General features: G+C 36.7%; 3 protein-coding genes across 4 annotated transcripts; 1 reads left to right on the top strand and 2 right to left on the bottom strand.

Moving 5' to 3' along the window:
- The first annotated feature begins 6,963 nt into the window (after positions 1-6,963).
- On the top strand, positions 6,964-14,138 carry LOC141707429 (phospholipase A1 PLIP1, chloroplastic). 2 transcript variants are annotated; one of them, XM_074510592.1, is made up of 7 exons: positions 6,964-7,031; positions 7,202-7,383; positions 10,705-11,442; positions 11,964-12,512; positions 12,651-12,710; positions 12,807-13,223; positions 13,396-14,137. In XM_074510592.1, exons 3-7 carry the CDS (start codon positions 10,768-10,770, stop codon positions 13,819-13,821), a joined length of 2,127 nt encoding a protein of 708 aa, XP_074366693.1. In that variant the 5' UTR covers positions 6,964-7,031; positions 7,202-7,383; positions 10,705-10,767; the 3' UTR covers positions 13,822-14,137. The 2 variants fall into 2 exon arrangements, with proteins under 2 accessions (XP_074366693.1, XP_074366694.1); XM_074510593.1 differs by lacking the exons at positions 6,964-7,031; positions 7,202-7,383 and adding an exon at positions 9,644-10,079 and having other exon boundaries at positions 13,396-14,138.
- A 2,397-nt stretch (positions 14,139-16,535) lies between these two features.
- On the bottom strand, positions 16,536-23,244 carry LOC141707428 (DEAD-box ATP-dependent RNA helicase 31-like). The gene is made up of 10 exons (XM_074510591.1): positions 21,887-23,244; positions 21,187-21,293; positions 20,207-20,262; positions 19,690-19,911; positions 19,258-19,464; positions 19,070-19,156; positions 18,884-18,979; positions 17,486-17,701; positions 17,025-17,207; positions 16,536-16,930 (listed from the first exon to the last, which is right to left on the bottom strand). Exons 1-10 carry the CDS (start codon positions 23,065-23,067, stop codon positions 16,703-16,705), a joined length of 2,583 nt encoding a protein of 860 aa, XP_074366692.1. The 5' UTR covers positions 23,068-23,244; the 3' UTR covers positions 16,536-16,702.
- A 491-nt stretch (positions 23,245-23,735) lies between these two features.
- LOC141705938 (putative trehalose-phosphate phosphatase H) lies at positions 23,736-25,818 on the bottom strand. The gene is made up of 9 exons (XM_074508797.1): positions 25,695-25,818; positions 25,474-25,614; positions 25,325-25,396; positions 25,130-25,255; positions 24,869-24,925; positions 24,640-24,741; positions 24,451-24,528; positions 24,211-24,351; positions 23,736-24,071 (listed from the first exon to the last, which is right to left on the bottom strand). Exons 1-9 carry the CDS (start codon positions 25,803-25,805, stop codon positions 23,931-23,933), a joined length of 969 nt encoding a protein of 322 aa, XP_074364898.1. The 5' UTR covers positions 25,806-25,818; the 3' UTR covers positions 23,736-23,930.
- Positions 25,819-26,351: the final 533 nt, after the last annotated feature.

The raw sequence follows: 26,351 nt of genomic DNA, 5'->3' as shown, positions 1-26,351 counted from the left end.
AAGAAAACTGCGTCCTTACTTTCAGGCTCATCGGATTGAGGTGCTAACAAATCAACCACTGAGAAATATCATTCACAGTCCCAAGGCAAGTGGGAGATTGATTAAGTGGGCAATAGAGTTGGGAGAGTTTGATCTCAAGTATAAGCCACGTACGGCCATAAAAGCCCAGGCACTAGCTGACTTCGTGGTGGAATGTACCATACCCAACCAAGAAGTCGGGGGGCAGGAAGATGCCATACCTCAAGACAAGGGAGTCGATAATGAAAGCAAAAAGAAGGACGATAATGAAAGCAAGGAGAAGGATGATAAAGAGTTTTGGGTTCTCTATTTTGATGGAGCATCAAAAACAAACTCCAGTGGAGCAGGATTGGTTTTACAAAGCCCTGATGGGTTCTTAATTGAGTATGCTATGAAGCTAGACTTCCCAACCACAAATAATGAGGCAGAATATGAAGCCCTGATAGCTGGCCTTGGTCCAGCTGGGACACTTAGAGTCAAAAACTTAAAGGTCCGTGGAGACTCGAAGCTGATCATATCCCAGGTAAAGGGAGAATTTGAGGCAAGAGATGATACAATGGCTAAGTATGTCCGCCTAGTAAGGGCTGTGATGACCCAATTTAATGAATGCCATGTTGAACACATTCCAAGGGAAGAAAATGTTAAGGCAGATGCGCTATCAAAGTTTGCTTCATCTGAGATAGAAGAAAGTTCAGGAAGTGTATACTTCCGTGTTTTGAAGACACGAAGCATAGATGTTAAGCTTTTGGCTCCCATAGGTCTGGGGACGTCATGGATCGATCCCATTAAGGCTCACATTCAAACCGGTTGGTTGCCAAGCGATGCAACTGAAGCACGAAAGTTAACTGTTCGAGCACTAAGGTACTCTTTGATAGATGGGATTCTGTATAAAAGATCTTTCGTGGTTCCTTACTTGAGGTGTCTCAGGCCCGATGAGGCACGCTTAGCTCTTGAGGAAGTGCATGAAGGTATTTGTGGGCAACACTTGGGGGGCAGGGCCTTAGCTCATAAGATAACCCGTTTAGGCTTTTATTGGCCAGAAATGATGACTGATGCCAAAGAATATGTAAAGAAATGTGATCGCTGTCAGAAGAATGCACCAGTTGTTAGACAACCCCCCGAGATGCTGACCTCTATCAACTCGCCTATTCCCTTTGCTATGTGGGGGATGGATATTCTAGGACCTTTTCCTATGGCCACGGCACAAAGGAAATTTCTGATTGTAGCCATTGATTATTTCACCAAGTGGATCGAAGCCAAACCCTTAGCCAAAATCACAACTAAGCAGGTTGCACAATTCCTGTGGGAAAACATTATGTGCCGATATGGAATTCCCCGTATCCTCGTCACTGACAATGGAACACAATTCAACAATGAGGAATTCAAGAAGTATTGTGAAGAAAATGAAATTGAGTTACGATTCACCTCTGTGGCTCACCCGCAAGCCAATGGGCAAGCAGAGGTAGCAAATCGGATAATCCTGGATGGACTAAAGAAGAGGATCGAGAAGTCAAGAAATAATTGGGTGGATGAGATACTTCCCATATTATGGGCCTATAGGACTACCTGTAGAGTCACGACAGGAGCAACTCCTTTCATGTTGGCATATGGGGCAGAAGCAGTAGTTCCCGTGGAGATATCACATTCCTCTCCGAGGATTCAGGCTTTCAATGCTGTAGAAAATGAGGAAGGGCAGAGGTTAACCCCAGATCTAATTGATGAAGTGCGAGATGAGGCACATGCAAAGATAGTAGAATATCAGAAAAAGGCTTCATTCTATTACAACCTAAGGGTTAAAGAGAGATTTTTCAAACAAGGTGATCTAGTCTTGAGAAAAATAGAGGCTTCTGGTGTCGGACAGAAAGGAAAGCTTGCCCCGAATTGGGAAGGGCCGTACAGAGTCAAGAGCGTTCAGGGTAGAGGAACCTACAAGCTGGAAACTATGGAAGGTTTTGAAGTCCCGAGGACCTGGCACGCACAAAACCTGAAGGTTTACTACGTGTAAGATAGGCGAAGTACGATTCTCACTTGTCATTGTGACAAGTAGGTTTAAAAGCACCTTGAAGCTTTGCTTGCATAGGATTTTATATTCCAGTAGAATTTACATTGTCTAGTTACTGTTGATTAGAGTCGAACCCATGCTGTGTAAGGTCTTGGAAAACCAGACTTCATATTAAAGAGTTTGAAATTATTTCTATCTAAGGATGTTTAAAGTTCAAATGCGTATTAAGATTGTAAAGTTAAAACAGAAAGAGGCAAGAAAAGCAACATATGAAATATAACCCCGAAGGGTAACAAGTTTAGATATGAATAAAGTTCAAAAAGAAGATATACAAAAAGTTAGGCCTTGGAAGGCTGAGATTCCTCAGAACCACTATCTGAAGTCTCCTCGGAAGTATCAGTCGTTCCTTCGGACGTCTCGGTTGTCCCCTCTGAAGTCCCTGTAGAAGTTCCCTCTGCAGGAGATGCTGGCTGTTGAGGCGCTGCTTTTGGAGGCTCTTCCACCCTGGCCTTCTTAGCGACAGGCTCAAACTCCTCTTCGGAAGAATCTTCCTCCTCTCCGTCCTTGATCATAACAGCAAGCTTCTCAGTAACACCTCCAAGCTCTGGAACCCGCACAGGGCAAGGAAAGGGGGACTGCTCAAGGACCTCTGGAAACTCATCCTGGATGGCCTCCACAGCAGCATCCCAGCCCTCTTTATAGCTAACTGGGTGAAAAAGGGCATCATGCTCCACCATCAAGTCCTTGAATTCTTGGGTGTCCATCCAGCCATCAAAGGCTTTGTCCTTCTGCGCCTTCAGAATGACATTTTCGGCCCGGGCCATCTCCAGGTCAGAAGTGGAAGAGGCCAGTTGAGCTTCAAGGGCCTCTATTTTTTGGTTGGCCTCCTCCAACTTCTTGTTGGCATCTTCCAGGCCAACCTTCCAAGCCTTAGCTTGGTGAATTGCCCCTTGGAAATGGGCGTTAGCCTGCAAGAGAAACAGCGAAAGTTTAGAAAAGAAACATGGAAAGATAAGTACGAAGGGCATAAGTTAAGGACGTACCGTCGTCAGAGCCTGGGCTCCAAATAGCTCATTCCCCTCTAAGTCCTGTTGAAGGACAAAATCTTGATAATCCATCGGGAGATGGAATGCTTAGACCATTCTTTGGACAGCGCCGTGCTGCCCACAATTGAGTCCTTGCCCCGGATCCCCCAAGCAGGTTGAAAATAGGCCCCTGGCCTCTGCTTGGTGCGCAGAACTTGGTTGGGGCCTTCCTCATCTGGCTCCGTTGCCTGAAGAAGGAACTCGGGGAAGCGGTCACCCAGTCGAGGGTCTTTAAAGATCTTCCCGGCCCTCTTCATCCTGGTTGTCTCCAGGTCCTTCGGCTTGGTAGCCTCCTCAATCTTCTCAGCCACTGCAACAAACAAAGTCAGTTGAAAACCAATGAAATAAAAGTGCAGGAAATAAAGGAGGTAAGAAAGGTAACTTACTTTTCTTATGAACGAGCGAAAGGCCGCGTTCTACCAGGACGGTCTCCCGGATAAGGTCCCAAGAATGGGAAGTACCGTTGTCTTGCGTAAGTAGGTTGAAACCTCTAGCCTCCTCCTCAGACAAAGTTATGTCATTTGGGCTCCCGTCCACGGCCAGCCCAAAGGATGATCGAAACAGGGAGCCCCAATCTCCACCTTCCCAAATAACAAACAAAAAATCTTTCTTCCACCCCAAGTTGTTGTCAGGGATGGACTTCCCATTCACGATATGGAGGATAGTGGGGCGCTGGTTGATAGAAACCCAACCCGGACTTTTATCAGGGCTGTTTTTGAACTGAAAAATCTTCCTGAAGACAGCAACAGATGTGGGGACGTTGTGCTTGGCGCATTGCGACAGATAGCACGGAATCAACCTCCAGGAATTAGGGGGAAGTTGGCAAGGGCTGATGCCCACATCAGCCAGTAGCAAAGGAATGAATGGATGAAAAGGGAGTCTAATACCTGCCCTTAGAGTATCCCTATAGACGCATAGCGCATCCTTCTTCCACTGACAGGCCCTGTCGGCCGGACCTGCAAGAACCAGCTTAAAAGGCTCCTTGATTTTGAAGCAGCTGCTCAACTTTTCCAGCTCCTTGGGATCCCGTAAAGCACTAATATGATCGTGCGCGTCCAGATGCGCATCAGACGGGTACTCGTCCTCTCGAGTGTTGATCATGTCGATTAAGGAAGTATACCTCGATCGAATAGGAAAATCGTTGGACTTTCTAGCCACGTTCATCTTGGCTAAGCGAGTCATTCTTTTGTCAGCCATCTGAAAAAAGTAAGGGGCACGTAAATAGGCTATCTTAAAATGGCACACAATGGAAAAATAGACACGAAAAGCAAAGGGAGGAATCTTACCTGAAGAAGCGCTCCTGAAAAAGGCTTTGAGCTCCGACTTGCTGTTATTGCTCTGAGAATCTTAGCAGGAAGATAAAGAAGAAAACTAAGAAATGAGAAAGTGAGGAGTAATAGCCTTTCCTCATTCCTTTATATAAGAGGAAAAGGAAGTTGAAGGGACGAAAAGCCCATTGAGAACAAAGGCCCATAAGAAAAGGCCCAGAAAAAGGAATATTCCAGAATATTCCTAGGAATTCTAGAGCATTCTAAACAGGGTGTATTAAGCCCAGTATTATTTGGTAAAGCCCAATAAAGAGGCCCAGTAATATTTGAAAAGCCCAATAAAGAGGCCCAGTAATATTTGAAAAGCCCAATAGAACAAGCCAGGCCCAAATCCAATTAGGATTTGGAAAATTCAATTTTAGCCCTAAAAAATGTAAGGACCAATGGAGAAGGCTAGAAAAAGACCAGAATCCAGGTCGAGATCCAGGTCGTGAATCCTGCCCGAAATCTTTCGAGCAGACACCCGAAAATAACGGGTAATAAAGACCAGAATTCAGGTCGAAATCCAGGTCATGAATCCTACTCGAAAACTTTCGAGCAGGCACCCGAAAATAAAGGGCAAAAAAGACCAGGATTCAGGTCGAAATCCAGGTCGTGATCCCTGCCCGAAATTTTTCGACTAGGCTCACGAAAACAACGAAAAAAATAGGATTAAATTGAAGTCGAAATTTCGACCAGGAATGAGGTCGAATTAGCCAAGCATCTTTCAGGAATAAAGATTAAAAACCCAGGTCGAATTTCGACTAGGATCCTAGTCGAAATCCAGGTCGTGGATCCTAGTCGAAATCCTTCGACCACGAATCAAGAAAACCAAAGAATTTTCGACTAGGATTCAGGTCGAAATTTCGACTAGGATCCTGGTCGAAATCCTTGTCGATGGGCTCAAGATCAGAAGCTAAAAGTGGGGAATTGACGACCTAGATCCAGGTCGAAATTTCGACTAGGATCCTGGTCGAAATCCAGGTCGTGAATCCTAGTCGAAATCCTTCGACCAGGATGACAAGGCTGACCCCTATTTTCGACTAGGATCCAGGTCGAAATTTCGACTAGGATCCTGGTCGAAAAAGGGCTGGAAATCTGAAAAATCCAGAAAATTAGGGAAAATCCCAGAAAATTAGGGAAAATCCCAGAAAATTAGGGAAAAATCCCAGAAAATTAGGGAAAATCCCAAAAAATTAGGAAAAAATCCCAGAAAATTAGGAAAAATCCCAGAAAATTAGGGAAAATCCCAGAAAATTAGGGGAAAATCCCAGAAAATTAGGGAAAATCCCAGAAAATTAGGGAAAAATCCAAAATATTAGGGAAAAATCCTGGAAATAAGGGAAAAATTCCTGGAAATTAAGATAATTCCTGAATAAAAGGAAAATTCATTGTAAATGTGTAAGTCGCTCCACACTTTACGGAAAAACGAAACCCTGTAAGGGAACGAATAGACTTAACTTCTGCGAAACCTAATCAATGTTTCCCAAAAGTTGGGGGGCAAATGATAGGGATAAATAAATTATGATTGTATAATTAAATACTGCATTAATTGTACAAGCTGTGGACTGCTAGGCCTAATAAAAAGATATATGATACTTAGACCAGAAAGGTTAAGCCTGATGGACCAGATCAGGCCTGATGGAATAAAAAAGGCCCAAAGGCCCTGATTATTAATTAATTTCGTAATTAATTAATAAGGGAAAAATCAGATGTTGAGAACAGTCCCGATAAGGGTATAAATCCTTAGAGATTAGCCTCAAGGGGACCTAAAAGGATAAGGAATCAGTTTTCTACTATCTAGGACTCCAAAGTCCATTCTAATTATGAGACTTGCCCACCAAGTCTCCTATACCAAGTCCAATTCAAGGACTTCCAACATTTATATAAGGGGTCTCACCCCACAAATCAGAACTACGTTTTTTGGCTTGATTCTCTAATTCACAGAGATACATAGGCATCTCGTAAAGGCAGATCGAGCCACGAAACACGAGAGCAGCCATTAAAGGCCTTGAGCTCCCGAATCTTAGTAATAAATACAGCAAATAATAACCTTAATTTTTTATCCATAACACAAATGTATAAAAAGACGTCGGCTAGCCAGTTTTTCATATAAATTTTTACGACCGCATTTTAATAAATGAATATTTAATTAGAAAATATATATATTAACAAGTGAAAATATAAAGAAAAAAATTAGTAATAGAAAAAAAGAGAGAATGGACACGTGTTAACCGTAAGTATGAAGGAGCAGCTGAGCTGTACAGAAATAGGAATTCTCTGGAAACAATGTGGCGTAACATTCTGAAGGGCTTGCATGCAACCACAAGTGTAGCTGCTGCTCTTGTCTTTTGGTGCACCACCTGATGCTGCTACTATTTTCATATTTACTGTACTACCCCTCACATCCCCTGTTAGTATACACTCCAGGTCCACATATCTTGTGTCAACATCACTAGTTTCCTAACAACATTAAGGGCAATATCGTCCTACCAAAAAGTGGCAACAACATAGGTCCCCCAGGTCCAGGTGTTTAAATAGCGGGTGAGTTACCTACATATACTAGTATCATAAACACACAGTTTTCAAGTATAAACACAACAAATATTGTTTAGATCGGTGAGTAATATGTAGTAGCGTTCCAATCTATAATAATATACACATTATATTAAATCAAACTCTTCTTATTGCAATTGAAATCACTCCTCCATTCATAGCAATGAAGATGATATATACTTTCACAATTTATTCTATAATTAATTTATTTCCTCTGAATTTTTATGTAACAGGAACGATCCGGAGTGTCTCGGCCTCAAATGAAGAAATAAATTGATGGTGCTTGATGTACATTGATTAATTATATATTATATTTGATCTTGGAACTGGTTCTGCTCTTTCCAGCGTCCGGTTCGAAAAAGGTTGCAGTGGAAGAATCATATTAAGCTCAGCATTAATAATACTTATTTTTCAGGTACATGTATATTCTTGTATGCATATATGTGTTTGTTGTTGTTCATATATCAACTTATTTTCTGCTGAAAACACTAAATATGTGAATTTATATGTTCTGTATTATGACATGAATGTTAATTACAATTGGTTATATTAGAAATGAGTTTTTTATAGTTAATTTTCTGGGATACTAAATAAAATTAAGTTTGAAACCTTTCTATGTATTGAACTGTGATTACCGAACTTAAAATTAACTGATTTTACTGAACTTAATATTCTTTTTTGGTTTGAGGTAAATTACCAATTTTATCGAAGTCGAAATCTTAACTTTAAAAAAAATCAAGTTAATCAATTAGAAGACATGGGAGCTCACCCTGGAGATCATATAAATATCATGAAGCCACACACATACATACTTGTTATGTGACTAAGTGCAATGAGGTGCAAGTTGTAGTTTATTGGTTTGGTGAGAACTATAGGTAACAGCAAAAATGTGAATATGTTTGTGTTGGTACCATGTGTAGTTTCACATGATTGTGGGGGTAAACTTAAATTTATTTTTATGCTTATTTTTTTCAATTTCTTTTTCAAAAATGAGTTTGACACTCTTTCTCTAATAATTTTATTGAGAAACATAACTTATTAACATTTACATATTTAATGATATGTATATATTTAAATATATCTTTGGTACAAATTTGGTGATTTCTAATATTTTAGATACCGTGAAGTAATTGTTGTTTGGCTAAAGCTAGCATTAATGGTTGATGCTTGCATTCATACCATATGTAGTTATTATATGTATGATTTTTTCCCATTGTAAAAAATTTAGGTGTTTTGCCTGCGGTATTGCATAGTAGCTAGAAAAGCACAGATTATGTGGTGGATGTATTCTTTGACCAAATCACTTCTTTTCTCATTACTTTGACCATAAATACTTTTGACACCTCAGTTAGATACTGAATTTTGTGATGACTTGGTGCATTTATAACTTTGCATGTATCTTCAAAATATTCCACAATTTAGGTAAAGTATTTTAGTTAATATAACAAGTTATTTTAATAATAAATTACTGGAATGATTATAAAGTGATGCACATGATGCATTAGCTCAACTGAAAATAACAAGAATGTGAATGGTATTCTTAGGCTTAATATGAATCCAAACATGAAAGACAATAATCTATTTCCTGTTTACTACTAATAAAAGTAATTTAATAGGATTAAAATGCTACCAACTTTGTTTCTACGGAAAGGAAAATAGACCAATTAGAACTACAAATTTTGTGTATCTACGGGAAATGCTAGACTTAATTACATGATGTTCACTTTCTACTTTGAACTTGGAAGTCCATAAGTGGGCCAGCCTAATTTTGAAGTAGGAGTTAAAATCTGGTTGCTCTCTGACTCACTATTGAAAACTTGGCATGAGTTAAAAAATAATTCTTGTTTTTGTTTTTTTCCTTTCGCTAAATTAACCTATTACTAATGAGAGACATGGTGCAGTAATTTCTTTTGAATTTTGTTTCTTTAATTATTTGTTCATTTATACTGCTTGTTCTTCATTTTGTTTAATATATTTATATATAATTATTTAAGATTATCCTTCTCACTTGTGTTTCTAAAAACATATTAAATTAATACAACAAATATATAATGTGAATAGTAAAAATAAAGATTATGCCATTTAAAGTTTCTTAATATAATTAAAATAATGAGAAAGACAGGTAAAATTGAACACTAGGAGTTGATTAAGTATCCTATTTTACTACCCCATGAAACAAATGATACATAAATAAATTCTTATAATATATGTGTATATATCACATAAAAATATATGAAAGTGTGATTTTTATATTATTTGGAATTAAGTTTAAATTAATTTTTTTAGCACACTTATAATTTGACCTTAACCTTGATAGTTCTCAAAATAATATTCCTTTGTAATTATCTATTGATTAGGATGATTGTTAGTAGTAAGACAACATTTACTTTTGAAAGTAGAATAGTATATTCACATATATACGGCATTTGGCACCAAAACAGGGGGCATCCCTAGGCTTATGCATGCAGTTATTAACGAACAAATATTTTACTTTCCCTCTCTTTTCTTGATGTTTACCACCCTCCTCACACTCTTTATATTCTTGTGAAACTTCATTTCACGCTCTTTTCACACTCTTTCATAGTTACCCAAAAAGAAATAATTGTTTTTACCCATTTCACTGAAGTATTCTTTTTTATTTTCCCACATTTATATGCCTTGACATTCTATAGTGTTTGAAGGAGGGAGTATCCCTGGCCCTCCCAATCCTAGCAGCTTGACCTAACTTACAAAATTAGCCAGATTTTATATTTAAAAATTAAAACTCAATGTCAAATTTCTATGCTAGCACCGGTTAATCTTAAAATAATCTGCATATATATTGACTACTTATGTACTTATTTGCATGGCATTGGATAGATACTTCACAAATCACATGTTCACCTGTGTCATATGTTTCACATTTCACCATTAAATTGCTGGAAGATTCAGTTTAACTTTCTCTAAAATGGGTCCTGAGATTTGTCCTATCAGATTAAGTTAAAAGTTTTATAATTTAAAGTGTTCAATGAATTGTTTTACCACTCTTTGTAGTTTTTTGTAAAGGTGGAAGCTTCAAGCAATAAGATCTTAGCATAGAAAACTATTTCTCCTTTCAAACCAACAACCAAAGTAAGTATTTTGTTTTCAGGGTACACTCTATTACAGATTCATAGTCAAAGATAAAAAAAATGGCCATTGTCTTGTTATATGTTGCTTCTTAATTTATAATTCATCGTCTACCTAATATAAAGAGCATATACTTTCGGTACTGCTTGATATTTCCCCAAGTAACGGGCGATGCCGAGGAGAGCTTGTTTGTAAGCAGTAGTTCTGTAATTCCTATGCAGTATGCAGTGGTTTTGATTAGTCAATTGATCATTGATTAAATAATGCATTATAAGCAGAGTAAACTTAACAAACATAACTAATACCTTGTGTGCTCTCAACGTGGTATTTCTACATATTCATGTCCAAATATGAGTGTCTTTCTTATGCATAGTTGTTTCCGCGCTAATACACATTTATAAGTCTACCAAGACCACAACAACAAAGTTACAATTTGTTGGGTGTACTGTCCAATATACCCTCTAAATTCCATTTTATGACAAGAGTCTGATTAATTTTAATTGGTATACTTTTGGCTAGGTGTGTATTAATATGGGATCATCAGTATGTCTCGGAGTTAACAATGTAAATTTTGTTTCTTAGCCACCTTTGCTATGCCTATAAGTTTCATTGTTTTTGTGTTTATCAGGTTCCAAGAACTTCTTGGACAAGAATTCCTTGGCTCCTCCACTGAGTACCAAACTGAGAGAAAATGGCTTTTACTACCATGACTAGTTCAGGCACACAAATGGTTACCAGCCCAAGAGGGATGTCAAAGGTGAATGGAAAAATTCGTCGTTCATTCTCAGGAAATGATTTATGTAATCAGGCTAGAGTGCGAAGATCATGTTCGGACAATCATCTGTGTTACTCTGTCAATCAAATCCATGCCTCAAAAACAGAGCCAAAACTGAAGAACAGCCGGTCATTTGGGGCATTTAAGTTTCATCTTCCAGAAACATTTGTCCCCAAGTCTCTTCGGACTTTCTTGTATGAACCAGAGATAAGTAAAGAAACAACCGCGGGAGATGATACAGTGGAGTGCAATGAAATGGATGAAGATAGTGATGAAATGGTTGTGCAAGAGAAGAAGACGAGGATGGATAAGAGAGTAAATTGGGTAGAAAGGATCATGGAAATCCGAACGGGTTGGATACAAAAACAACATAAAGATGAGGGCGACAATGGTAGCTTCGATGGCCAAGGTTGTGATGAAGACTTTGGGGGTTGTGAAGTGGACTACGATGAAGATGAAGGTGAAGGAAAGAAGGAAATTAATCGCGAGACTTTCTCAGAGTTATTAAAGGAGGTGTCTTGGTCTGATACAAAACTTTTCTCTCAGCTAGCTTTCTTGTGCAACATGGCATATGCAATTTCAGAGATGAAGGTATGCTTGTCTACCATATGTTATTTTACTTCAGAACGTAGAATTAGCTGTTATACAAATTTACTTACAGACATTTAACATGATATTTAGGTTTCTGCAATAAGATAACAAGACTGATGATCTACCATGCAAAGTTAAAACACATTTACTTCTTCTGCAGAGCAACTTACAAGATTGTTGTCATTGACGATGTCAAAACAAATACTAGGTGTTGGTAGGAAACTAACACCTAAAATACATAAGAGTATATTAAATAGTTTGTGAATAGTTTGAAAGGCCAAAAAATGGAGTAAAAGACCTAAAAATTCGGGAACAAATATAGTTTGTGAATGGCAGCATAAGTTAAACACAGAATAACGTATCTAGGAGCCATTTCACACTTGAAGATCACCAATACTATCTTCAAGGCATCAAGATAGTTTACAACTTACTACTCTGCATTTTATTAAAGTTCTGAATGAGAATTATATATGCTCTGATGTTTATGTTTATCTCACATACTAAAGTCTAATAACGTATAGGCTGTGGATTTAAGAAGATATTATGACTTAGAGTTCGTAACATCATCCTTGGTGAAAAAGGCAGAAGCTGCTGCTTTTACCACCACCACAGGCGAACTCGATGATGACTCCACCTGTCCTGTAGATAGTTCATCAACCACTGAGTCCGAATCAGGGAAATCCGAAAACTCAAACAAAAAACGTCTCAACAACCGTCCAGCTGCTGCTTACGAGATTGCTGCTTCAGCAGCTTCTTTTGTCCATTCCCGTGCAAAGGATTTGCTATTTCACGGCTCGGAGACACAACAGGAGGACATTGACATGACTTTAGAAAGCAATGAAAGAAAGTATCTACATAAAGATGAGAGATCTACGCCACGAGTCTACAGGTCAGATGCAGGTTCGGAAGTAGCGGCCTATGTTACAGCATCAACTATGACAGCAGTGGTTGCAGCAGGTGATAAAGAAAAGGAGGAAGCAGCAACAGCTCTTCAAACACTCCAGTCATCACCGTGTGAATGGTTTGTCTGCGATGATTCAAGCATATATACTCGTTGCTTTGTTATTCAGGTAACTATTACAAACTATTTAGTATTCCCCAAAAGTTCATCTAGCAAAAAGAATAAGGAAGACATACTTGCAACTTCTGCAACAAACATATTCCATCAAATATTTTATCAATTTTTGTTATTTTTCTCTGAATTTCAGGGGTCAGATTCACTAGCATCATGGCAAGCGAATCTCTTCTTTGAACCAACCAAATTTGAGGTAAGAAACAAATGATCACCAACAAGTTGTACAATTAGTGATCATAAAATATAACCTAAAGGCACTAGAATAACAAAGATAATCTGCATATTGCAGGGAACAGATGTGCTTGTTCATAGAGGGATTTACGAAGCAGCTAAGGGAATATATGAGCAATTCAAGCCAATTATACTGGAGCATCTCGAAAAGTACGGCGAAAGAGCGCAGTTCCGATTCACTGGTCATTCTCTCGGGGGTAGTCTCTCGCTGCTAGTCAACTTGATGTTACTAACTAGGAAAGTGGTGAAACCAACTGCTCTTAGACCAGTTGTTACATTTGGTTCTCCATTTGTCTTCTGCGGTGGACAAAAGATCCTTGATAAGTTGGGGTTGGATGAGGATCATATCCATTGTGTGATCATGCATAGAGATATTGTACCAAGAGCATTCTCATGCAACTACCCGGATCATGTCGCTCAACTGCTCAAGCGATTGCACGGAACCTTTAGGTCCCATCCTTGTCTCAATAGAAACGTAAGTGATGTCCTCGAATTCTCATTTGCTGCAGTCTATGAATTAGTAACTTACCAACATACAAGTATCATGAATAAAAAATGACATTTCATTTACACTTAAAAGTATGCTGAATTGATTCAATTAGTAAAAGTCTTACTAATCCTGTAGCTTAATAAATATATTTGTGCAGAAATTACTGTACACCCCAATGGGTAAAGTATTTATCCTCCAGCCTGATGAAACATCATCTCCTCCTCATCCATTGCTTCCTCCTGGGATTGCGCTCCATGCCTTGGAGGATCCACAGAGTGGTTCAAGCAAGAATGGCCTGATGACCTTTCTCAACTCACCTCATCCGTTGGAAATGCTAAGAAATCCTACTGCATACGGATCAGATGGAACAATTCTCAGAGACCATGACTCCAGCAATTATCTAAAGGCAGTGAATGGGGTTATACGGAAACATACAGCAGTCCACCGAACAAATACAAGACAGGGGAACATCTTGTGGCCAATATTGACTTCTCAATCTCCGCATGCATGGGGCCATTTTCGGAGTACAACAAATGACAGAATACTACTGTCCAAGGAGGAAGTTGCGACAGCTGGCGTGTAGGTTTTGAGCAGAAGGCAGCGGTGGGTGTGATGTACATGATGATGATGAAAGCTTGTTGCATATAGGTAGGTTTCATAAAGACAGCTCTGTGAGGAGGGATGTACATGTCCTTGTGAGCTTCTTGCATATAGGTTTTTTCTTTGATTTCTTTTAGATTGGTTCTTTAAGTTTGCTGCAGCTTCTTGATTGTAAATAATGAAAGGTCTGTAGCATCAGTAATAAGTGTAATTGGAGTTGATGAAATTCTACTACTTGTATGTTCTTGTACCATCTCCATATAGTGAAAAACGTACAGGCCTCATAATAATAAATAACATAAAAACAATGGTCAGTGCTTGAAGGAAAATATGCCAGGAACCTCGTATCCTATTTGCATAGCTAGTTTTAAAATTTAAATTTGTATGAAAGTAAAATGCTTAAGAACAGATGGGCTAAAATTGGTCGACGAGGACAAAATATATCGATGAATTAAGAATGCCTATCAATGATCTGTTCATGGTGAACGGATCTTTAATTTGAAAATGAAGTAATGCCATTTCGCAGCCTAAAAACATGGTTATGAAGATTAATTCCCCATTAAATCCTAGTACATTACTCATCTCATTTTCTAAATTCCCATTATCCCTATATATTTCTTCTTCATTAGCATTTTTAAAATTACTAATTAATTATTCCACATAAATATTTCTATTAATTCTAGAGAATGATGTTCCTGGCTCACCAAATTTATACATAACAAAATCACCTCCTTATTTAAGACAATTATGTATGCAACTACAATCACATAAACAATTTCTACTTATTCTATTTTCATAACAAATATATATATTAGACCTTACATATGAAACATGTCATATTTTGATCAGTATTGTAAAAAGCGCATTAAACGGAAACTTAAGTGGGGGCTTAAGCGGAATCGGAGGTCAAAACGCTTCAATTAGTGCAAAATCGGATATTTAAGCGTTTAATAAAATTTAAGCGGGTTTAAGCGGCTCTAAGCGGAACTAAGCGGATTTTGACCGATTAAGCGGTTTTTGACCAATTAAAAGGGGAATTAAAAATAATTAGAAAAAAATAAATCTTATTTTTAAAAAGGGTATAATTTGATATTTTTAAATGTTACTTGTATTTTTTAAGTTGATTATGACTTTGTGAATGATTATTTTATTGATTTATTATAATACGTGAATGTTTTCTCTTTATTTAAAAAAATATTCAATACTTTTAATATATACATATTTATTTATTTATTTATAATCCGATTAAGCGTCCGCTTTTAAAACCGCTTAAGCGTCCGCTTTAGCGCTTAAGCGTTAGAATGTGACATCACCGCTTATGTCCGATTTGCGCTTTTTACAACCCTGATTTTTATAGGATATTTATGTATTTTCTCAAAAAAACCCCCTCATGTAACCGAACTTTATTCTCTTAAATTTAAAAAACTATCAATTGGATCGTATAATTAACATATATTAATTTATAAATTACTAATAAAATAAGGATTTTTCACTGAATATTATTGAAATATTAAAATACATCCAAGTTTTCTACAATTTTTTTCCATTATTTGATTTATATATCTATACGGATTTCTATAACATTGGCTAAAAGTAATACTAACTGGATATATTCCAGGAGAGTAGTCTATCAGAATTCAGAAGTAGAACATACGTGGAACTGACCATATTGAGCTAGGTGTTAGTTCATGCTGTGAGCCAGTGAGCCTGGAAGCATCAACAAACTTCTATTTAATTATTTTTATTTATTTATTATAAATAATTATTATATAAATAATCAGAATTAATATGTTTATCAATGTAACCAGTTCAAGTTCGAATTTAACTCATAGGACTCTGTCTTTTGTCAATATATGATCTATACTTATATACTATAATAGCCGGAATAGAGATAATTTGGTTCAACAATAATTCCCTAATTTTGATTATTACAAAAATAGATAAATAATATTATATATCTAACAAACTACTAAATTATTAAACTAATACTAAATATAGTATACTTATCCTACTAAACTACGAATACAAATTATCATATTATTAAAATATATAAATAATAGTGTTATATATCTGTTAAACTACTAAATTGTTAAACTACTAGAATTTCTAGTCTATTTATTCTACTAAATTACGACCACATGTTATTCTATTATTTTTATTATAAATTTATAATCATTATATATTTATATAAATATTTTAAAAATATAATATAACTGGATAAATAAAATTTAAAATATTAATGGGAACCGTGCATCGCACGGGATTTATGCTAGTATTGATAAATCGAGCTTCGCACTTGCAGAACTTTTAATAGAGCTTGAGTTCAAGCCTAATTTTTTTAAGATAAAATAATAAAATAGCTAATTTTTGAAATTTTTTAATTAAAATAGTTATTCTGAAAAAAGTGGTCAATTTTAGCCGATTAAATACTTCATGTCATATAGTGAATATACAGTTGGGTATTCATTGGCTAAAGTTGATCGATTTTTCACAAAATTGGTCATTTTTATTAATTTTATGTAAAAATAGGCTAAATTTATCTTTCACCCATTTTTTAAATAGTGTTCTGCCTTTTTCTTTTAAAAGAATGTTTTCAATTTGCACATCTGCACATTACGCATTTATAAAAGTAACTCGGAAATTATACATATCAGATTTTTTTTCCAAAGAAATAAAAGAAATTACTAACACAATATATATGCGTTAATCCTCATTTCATTTATGTGAGACGTAGGCTACATTGTTATACAAGACAAGAAACCTGGAGACCTAATAACAGGACAAGAAAATATTGGAACACCCAAAAGAATATAATTCTAGACCTCTGATTAATAATAAATAAGTTAATAGTTTCAACTACAAACCTATTTAGAACGCAAGCCAGGGACACTTCTCAGGCCCATTTTGCCAAGAACTTGTTTCGAGATTGCGGGTGGAATGTCAAGTCCCAAGCATCTGCTGAAATTGTTAGCAAGCTCAACAAGTCTCTGTTTATCTTTTCCAACAGTCTTGTTGGAGTTGTAATAACCAAGCCATGCCTGATATGCTGCCTCTTTGTTTTTCATCTCTACAAGGGATAATGCTTTCTCCACCTGGTAAGTTCGAAGTTAGCAAGTTCCTCAATTTGTTACGATTATACACATAAGTTAAGAGAAGAAACATATAGTAATGAAGTCCTAATACTACCTTTTTCACCGTTTCTGGATCAACTGAAGGCGGTGAAGCCTCGGACAGTGGCAGGTCGCTGAGGGTTGATAGAAAGAACTTTTCCCATGGAGCCAACAACAGTACACCTAAGCCTTCCTTACCTTTACGTCCTGTTCTACCAAGTCTATGAATGTACTGCTCTTTATCAGCAGGTAATCCCACCTAAAATTAATATGCAATGGTATTGTCAAAAAAGGGCACATGCAAATCCTTATTAGTTAGTGCCCACCTCACTATGAGAACTAATTATATAAACAATAAGAAAAAACGTAAAACTGCATCAAGTTCTTCATAGTGAAGAGAGATGAATCCCTCACCAGACTGTAAATTAGCATACTGAAGAGAGAGGATACAGTATTGTGGCAACCCCTGAGAGGATGCCTTTTGTAGTGGAGATGCTACTTTGTTATATGTATTTTAGCATCAATTGACAGCCCTACCTGTATAACCAGAGAAACATCTGGATAATCTACTCCACGTGCTGAAACATCAGATGTTACCAGAATAAGACCTTTTGACCTTCGAAACTCATCAGAGACTCTGGTTCTGTAACTTTGTTGCTTTCTGGAATGAATCTCTCGCACATTCAGGTTAAGAATGCCAAGAAAATTAGCAACAAGCTTGGTGACCATCGCCGTTGTGCAGAATACCAGCACCTTCATTGGAAAATTAAGCATCAGATTAGATTGCAATGTTTAGACCAGTGTTACCAAGAGAGGGAAATAATGATGATTAATCAAGAAGCATTGCAATATAAGGCAATATAGCTTCAAACAACGAGGAAATTTTAATTAGGAGCGGTCACTTTGGTCGCATCACCTTACTTACACGATAAGAGTCGATTTATCGCACTTATCTTAAAAATAAATAAAAATCTAGACAATTGTCTACTACTTTTGTTTACTAATTACTCATTAAGAGTTTCATGAAGATTACATTTAACATCTAAAGGTTTACCCTTTTATGTGTTCTAAATTTACTTATTCGAATCTTAATTGTCTTCACTAGTTCTTAATGTGTTTTCCTTGTAATTCTAAATGATTAACAATCTCTTTTATTTTGTACATGTATATGGTGTTAATCTGCTAATATTACATGTTTATGTTTATGCTTATGTTTGATGGCTGCTGCAGCATAATACTCATAATTTATCGATTTAATTATTACTGATAAGAGTCGATTTATCGCACTTATCTTCAACTACATTATAAACGTACTCACAATTTCTCATCAATTATTACTACCATAAAGTTTCCATGATAATGTTAACTGTGGTTAAAATATTGCTACATGTGTTCTTGAGTAATATGCTAATGAATGTTTTGGTAATAAATGAAGTCTTTTCACCTTTAAGAGAAAACCAACGACTCACGCTTTTAATTTTTCTTTACAGCCTACATAAACAAATGAAAAACGGGTGTATAAATGAAGGATAAAAAACAAAACTACTGGAAATTTTCACCACTACAACATGCCCTATTTTTAGCCCCTCTCACCCTCAAAATAACATAGAACTAGCCGTGGACCACACTCAACCACCCCAAGTCACATAAATACCTATGATCCCGGAGAATCAATAGACACCCCTTGTCGCCTCTTCTCACTTCTTGCCTTGATAAATTTGGCTTAGACAAATGCAAGTTGACCTCAATTTGGATTAGAAAAAAAAAGATGCTAGTGCAACAACTTTTTTGACATTCACTGCAATTGAGGTACTTAAAATGTCAAATATGCAGAGCTACACCTGCACCTAATATTTATTACTCTTTATGCAATCTTTTACATTTAAGTTCAGCAGTTAACAGTACCCAAGCATTAGTTTACAATATAGATTTTACCTTATAGTCAGCATCATCTGCAATGTGCTCTTTCAATAAAGCATACAGAAGCGGAAAGTGCTTTTCCAAAGGAGCAACAAGATGAGTTTGCTTGACCTGAAGCATATACAGATTATAAGAGACATAGTATGTCAACTATTAAACCCGTGAATAAAAATCATATAACTAGGTAACTGCTTGCTCTACCTTTGCGTGTGTCTCTTCACTACCCTCCTCAACAGTATTAACATATTCATGATCTCTCTTTAAAGCAATGTGGCAGATTTGAAGGACCTTCATAACAGAATGTATTTTTAGATAGCAATTCAAGTTTAAAAAACATGCTACCATGTACCAAAATTAGACATTACCACTCCCTATAATAAGAAAGAAACCTCTTGAGGGACTGTTGCGGAGAACAAAAGCGTTTGTCTCTGTTTTGGCACAGCAGCTATAATCCTCTCAATGTCCCTTCGGAATCCCATGTCTAACAGATGATCAGCTTCATCTAGAACCAGGACCTTGACACCCATCAGCCGAGTCGCAAACCCCGTGGTGTTCTCAATATGATCTTTCAGCCTTCCAGGTGTAGCCACAAGAATCTGTGATCCAAATGCGAAAACTAAGGGACTTTCCAACACAAGTTCTTGAAAGATAACATATATACTAATTTCAAATATCAAATTTATGGCAGAAATGCTGCTGGATTGCTTATTCTCTTAATCTATGATTATAATAAATACAGTTAAAGTTTGCCACTACCTTAACCTTGTACGACCGGATATGATGATAAACTAATTTATGAGAAAGCATTGCAATAACCTCACCTGGCATGGGTTTGCCTGCATCAGCTTCTGTTCTGTAGCAAGTCTTGTACCTCCTATAACAACTTGAACACCGATAGAAGAATGATACTTTACAAGTTTGTTCGCCTCAGCAGCTGCTTGATTTGCGAGCTCTCTAGTAGGGCAAATCACTAGTACCAGAATTGGAGGCCGCTTTTGATTGCGATCAGTAGGTGTTTTTGAAATCATTTCGATAGATGGAAGCTGAAACATATTTTTTCAATAAATAATTGGTTAGGAAGATTTGCTAATTCAGATATTAGGCATCGAAATCTCTAAATAATGACCTACAAGGTTTTAAAATTCTCATTATTGCCTTATTGATTCACTGTAATATCAGTATCCTAAGAATGAGGACAGACATCTACCATCCAGTTTGGTTAAAAGTGCAAAAAAAGGAGCATCCCATGTCTAAGAAATTCAACTCTCGCAGATAGGCCAAAAAAGATCGATATACAAAAAAATTACTTGTCAATGAACTTTAGACCAAGGTACTTACCAAAAATGCAACGGTTTTTCCGGTGCCAGTTCTTGCTTTAGCAAGCACATCCTTTCCTACAAATAGATATGAACACGATTAGCTTTATTATCACATTTCAACTAGGAACTTAACGGTCATTGCTTCCACATATAGGAAAAAAATAATTGTGTGAACTGTGGAAACATGCAAAAAATAATAATTTCTGAAACGTAAAAGTTTTTAGTTTATTATTAATACAACTGAGCACCATTAAACTCATTGACACAGGTAGGAAAAGGTCTCTTACTGGCAACGGTATGAAACAGGACATATAACAGAACACGTGTCACAGTAATCAAAACTAATTCAAACTTTGGCACAAAGTAACCGACTGTTGGATACACCATAGAGTTCCATCACAGTTTAGAACTGCATGTTGTAACTATTATATAATTCCATCACAGTTTAGAACTGCATCTTATAATCAGCGTAGATAACGGCATAGTGTTACTACTTGACTCCACAATACCCAGCTAAATTTTCCAATTTTAAGTATTGTGCAATCACAAAGGATGCACAAAAGCACAAGGTTAACTTTCAAATCCATTGATTCTGATTATTTTAGGGGGAAAACTAGAGATATAAAGGACCACACCTGCAGACCTCGGGTGTTGATTATCTTACTAGATCAACAGCTGGTAAATCATGTGCCTGCACACTGGTAGGTAGCCCCACATAATTGTCTTTGAAAATTACAGTCAGTAAACTCTCTTTATATGCAAACTTCCAAATGATTTCTATGTTCTTGTTTCCTTTAAAGGTTATGTGGGTGCACTCGCTTCATTTGTTTATTAATAATATGATTTTACATCAGTAAACAATAGATCCTATTAGCAATATTTCAAACTATACAAGATTGATATTTGAGGGGGGTGGGGTGGGGGGATATGACAATGAATGTAGCTTCTGATCACTGTCCATAGATAATGAACTAAAGTCTGCACTTGTAAGAAAAAGACCTTTCAGAATAAGAGGTAGTGTTGCCTCCTGCACAATCGTCATCTTGTCATACCCAGCATCTTTAGTTGCTCTTAGCGAAGAGGAAGAGATCGAACATTGGTCAAACCTGAGGGTTTACTAAAATATTAATTGCAAGAAACAAAAAGTAAAATATTATAATTAAACATCATTTACAGTTTTATACAGCCCTACAATATAATTGTAGTAAAAAAAATCCAAAATTGGACAGATTATGAATCCAATATTTCATATGTTTTATAATCTAAGGGTAACATGAGAAACAAGGTGTTTTTAAACTATCACAGTTCGGTTTAGCAAAATCATCTTTACGAAAAGTACCAGTAACCACATTACCTTCTCCTTTCCTTTTTGTTGGGTATAAGTTTTGAGTTATCTTATATATTAGTCAGTAGTCACCTTCTAATTGTGAAATTTAGAGGTGGACATCTAAAGAAATTATTAATAGGTGTAAGGTTAACCTTAAACTCCTCACCCTTTATAATTTTGTGAACCATTGATAACAACTAAAATTGAATTAAGATAGCAACACAACTTTTTTTTGATTATATATCTTGAATTTAACAGCTGAAACTACAACAATGATTGATTACTATAATTTTCTTAAAAATATCCAAGCTTGTAACATATTATTTTAAAATATAAAACACACAACGAAAGCAATTAAAGCTTATAGATTACCTTGTTTCACTCAGATAAGAATCAGTTCCTTCATCCGAATGTATAGGTGACTTTGCTGGATTAGCTTGAATTCCCAATCTTGAAAAAGTACTTGCAGTTACGAACAACGAGTCATCATCATCATCCAAATCTTCAGTTCCGTCACTATCTTTTCCACTAATCAATTCTTGGATACTGTCTCTTAATTTTGCCACTTCCTCATCTTCATCTTCGTAAATATTGTCAGTATCTGACAACATCAAACCTGCTCTCTCGTAACCAATACTAGCAGTCTTCATCCCTCTATCACGGGCACCCCCTTGGTCCCGCCTAGATCCTGAAACCGAACCTCTATCATCTCTACTCCTCCCCACCACTGAATTTCTCCCACCTCGTGAACTATTCTCTTTTCTCATATACCCTTCATTTCTCCCCTCCATTTCACTTCCAAACCGTCCTCTTCCTCTCGATTCAAACGAGTCCCGACCTCCACGTCCCCTTCCTCTACTAGAATATCCTCCTCTTCCAGAATCATCGGAAGCCCGGTTCCCCCTCCCCCTGCTCATTAAACCTCCTCTTCCCCTGCTCGGCATTCCTCCCCTTCCTCTACTCGAATAACCCCCTCTTCCTCTACCCGACATTTCATACTCACTCGAATTACTCTCTCTCCCATAACCTCTCGAATCATCATCTCTTCTCCTATCAAATTCACCACCATACCGCCCTCTTCCACCCGAACTACCAGCATACGAATCAAATGATCCCCTATTCTCCCTCCCCCTACTCGAATACCCCCCTCTACCACGTGTGGAACTGCCATTATAATCCGAATCACCGTCTCTCCTCTTACCCATAGAATCACCATTCCTACCTCTACTCGAATTCCCATTAGTCCTACCACCATGAAAGGAGGTGTCAGACCTCATATCCCAATCCAAAAAAGGCTCATCCTCAATCAAATTCTTGAAAGCCCTCATCTTTAAAGCCGTCCCACGACTCGAATATTCAAGAACACCAGGCTCTACTTGACTAGTAAAATTCAAGAAAGCTATATTATTGTTTAGCAAAAATTGGTTATTGAGCTTACGGGTAAAGATCCGGGGAGAAATGGGTATGAGGCGAGTGAGCTTAAGAGTAGAACAAGGCTTCATGGGAAGTGAAGAGTTGAAGAAAGGAGTGTTATGGATAAGCTTTACAGACATGCTATAGAAGTGTATGATGCATATATTGTTAAGTAGAACACTTGTTTAATTTAGATGGAAATGGAAGAGAGATTAAGAAAGAAAAACCTTGAAATTGTTGGGGTTGGTTTGTGAGGTAGAGGGAATGGATAGGGTTTAAGCCCCCCTCTCTCTATTTCTTTGTTTTGCTGGAAAGGGGTTTATAACTTGGAATTTATACTACACTTGCCCCAGCAAACAACTGCCCTTATTCATTGTTTTTATATTAACTTGGAATTGTTTTTATATTTTCATTGCGAGCGGTTGAGCGGTTGGATGCGATTGGTAAAAGTCCAAAATCGGTTTTACCTCACTGTTAATTGATCGTTTTTTCAAATATTTATTTTTATCAGTTGAGTACTTGTTTAAATTTGAATATTATTTTTTTTACATGATTTTTAAAATATTGCAAATTGGCGCTTTTTATATTACAGGATCTTCCTGTTACAAACAAAATGTAAGTTTGATGGTGCATACAATTTTTAAACGTTTGTTTACTTTTCAAGGTTACAACACGACCAGTATCAGGTAAAAAGCCCTTAATAATGGACCCAGAAAAACAAGATTAGCATTAAGATCAGCATTCTTTCAAAAAAAAACAAAAGCATTAAGATCAGCATTAATATCTAATATCTAATAATGTTACACTGCTTCTTGTAAAGGACACTAGCAAAATAGATCAAAACTGAGGCTATTGCATCAGTTTATTTAGAGCCAAAGCTTTACTTAAATATGGAAGCTTGCTCTAGCATTCTGTTATGGCAGGTGGTGCTTAGTAGCAGTTGAAGCAGACATATCCTACTGTCACCCAAAGTTAGATCAAGCTAACAACCAAGAAGCTGGGATCAAGCCACTCTCTTCCAGCCCACGAGCCGCTGGAGGAACTTATTAACTTCTCTTGGATCCCGAAGAGAGTACGAAGCCATGGTTTCTTTAGGCGTTGATGAAACAACTATAGAATAACCTTGTTCCCTGCTACTTATGGCCTTCAAAAGTTCAAAAAAAAAAAACAAACAATACTTAATTACAGTAATTACTTCGAGTTTAATTAAGGCATTGTCGAGTCATTTTAAAATGCAAAATGTTCAAGAAGGTATATGTATTAAGTTAATTACATTAGTTTACCTTGAAGGCATCTTCATCTGTTCTGTCATCTCCAATATATATAGGCAGCACATCAGTACTTGTGTTGCCTCCAATAGTTTTGAGCAAATACTCCACAGCATGACCTTTGTCCCATTCTATGTCAGGGCGTATCTCAAACACCTACAAACAAATCCCCAACTTGAATAACTTTTACCCCAAAAATCCCCACTTCATAAATTATATAATGCATTTACAGCTAAAAACATGAAACTACTATACCATTTTGCCCATGGATAGGCGAAAATCTCGATTATCATGTACTACAGACATCACTTGCTCTTCAAGCATCATAAAATCCTGCATTTTAACATCATCAGCTATCGAATTATTAGATGCATCCATAGCATTACTCCACAAGATACCCCTCCCTGTTGCAAAAGATTAAATATAACCATCATAATTTTTTACCTCATCTTTTACGTGTCTAAAGTGTACAGAAATGCAGAATTTGTTATCTTCAATCAACGCACCATTAATATTCTTCGTTTTCTCATCCAACGCAGTATGTATCTGCAAAATTTAATGAGTAAATAGATCGCCAACTAAAGAGAAGCGTCGGAAATTTAGAGAGAGGAATTATAATTCAGTCGTTCATTAGTTTTACTATTATTGATAGATTCATAACATTTCAGTGTACCTTTTGAATTTCAGGAATGTAACTTTCTGCTGGTTGGAAGAGAACAACTTCTTTTCCCTGTCAAATTGGAGTAACAAACTCAAGTCATTATAGAAAATTCTCAGTTGTGCATATTGCGAAAGAATATTACATTCAACAATATTGTTAACTTCATGTTTTTCGAAAATAAAACTAGAAAGAGATAATATGGTAAACAGCAGAAATAATAAAACAAGAAAAGCCAGATAGTGAGCTATGAATCAGTAAATGAAACCATCCTACCTTAATGTCAAGAACTTTACTTTGATGCTTGGGGACTCCATATTTTAAACACTGTAATGGAGCAGCTATATCCAGTCCATGACTCCCAGCATAATACAGATTGTCTAATCTTACAAAGTCATATACCTGAAGGAAATCTAATTTACTTTACAGCAAGAGTACTATGGTTGGCATATAAAACTAAAATGTGGGTACCTTATGTCGAGACCTTCCACTAATGATTGCAGTAGGAAAACAAGCAGCTACTTGGCGGACTGCCACTCTCATCTGAAATAATGTCAAATTTATTAGAGGAAATCCAAATAACTGATAATGTTTTTCTGCTGAAAACGACTAGCTCGTACCTTGTTTGTCATATAAGCTTCTTCAGGATTTGGTACAATGTCCGAAAGGGTTCCATCATAATCCAAAAGGACTACAATATTCCGCCCTTTGGCCATGCTCATCATATGTTCAAATTTATCCAATGCAGAAGGGTGCTTCACCTGAGTAACATACGACAGATTAATATGGTAACAATTTTATAAGTCCGAGATAATAGTGTATGAAGAATTAGAGACTTTACCTGCCATGAGTTATATTTAGGCAGAACAGCATTTCCATTCTCAGTCAGTACTGAATGTTGTGGCAATCCCATCTCTAAATCAATACTTTTGGAAGGTACTTGTATCTGCATATATATAAAAACATCATAAATTTGTGGTTATGATTTAAGTGTACATTACAGGCAGAGTAAGACCCCTGTTAATTAAGTTAAACTAATATAATCAGAGAGATTCCTGAAGTTGGATGTAGTACTTAACCTCAAAGAATAATGCAATCCAATCAGGCTAACAAATCGATTACTTTGAGGCAGATTAGTATATTCTATAATGATTCAGGAGTTGAGGTAGATGGAATAATGAACAAGACGAATGGACTTATATAGGCAACCAACATAACCAAAATAATTAGCGATTTCAATTGTTTAAATCAAAAGGATGTAACGAGTCATGCATGCATTGAGTTAAAGTGTTTCATGTCAACTTTTTTATTAAGTAATATGGAGGCTGTGAAAGCAACTCGTCAACCAACAAAACAGGGTAATAAAGTATACTTTGCACAAACTAGCCATATTTCAATATTTTCTTCCCAACCAGCCTAGCCTAGCCTAGCTATCTCAAGAATGAGATCTACTAGAGTGTATCTCATTATCAGTTTACGTGGGCGAATTGTCTATACC

The sequence above is a fragment of the Apium graveolens genome, chromosome 2 (genome assembly GCF_009905375.1).
Source record: "Apium graveolens cultivar Ventura chromosome 2, ASM990537v1, whole genome shotgun sequence".
In the NCBI taxonomy this organism is placed as follows: Eukaryota; Viridiplantae; Streptophyta; class Magnoliopsida; order Apiales; family Apiaceae; genus Apium; species Apium graveolens.
Note: the sequence above shows the minus strand (reverse complement) of the source record. Positions and strands in the feature narration are given on the sequence as shown.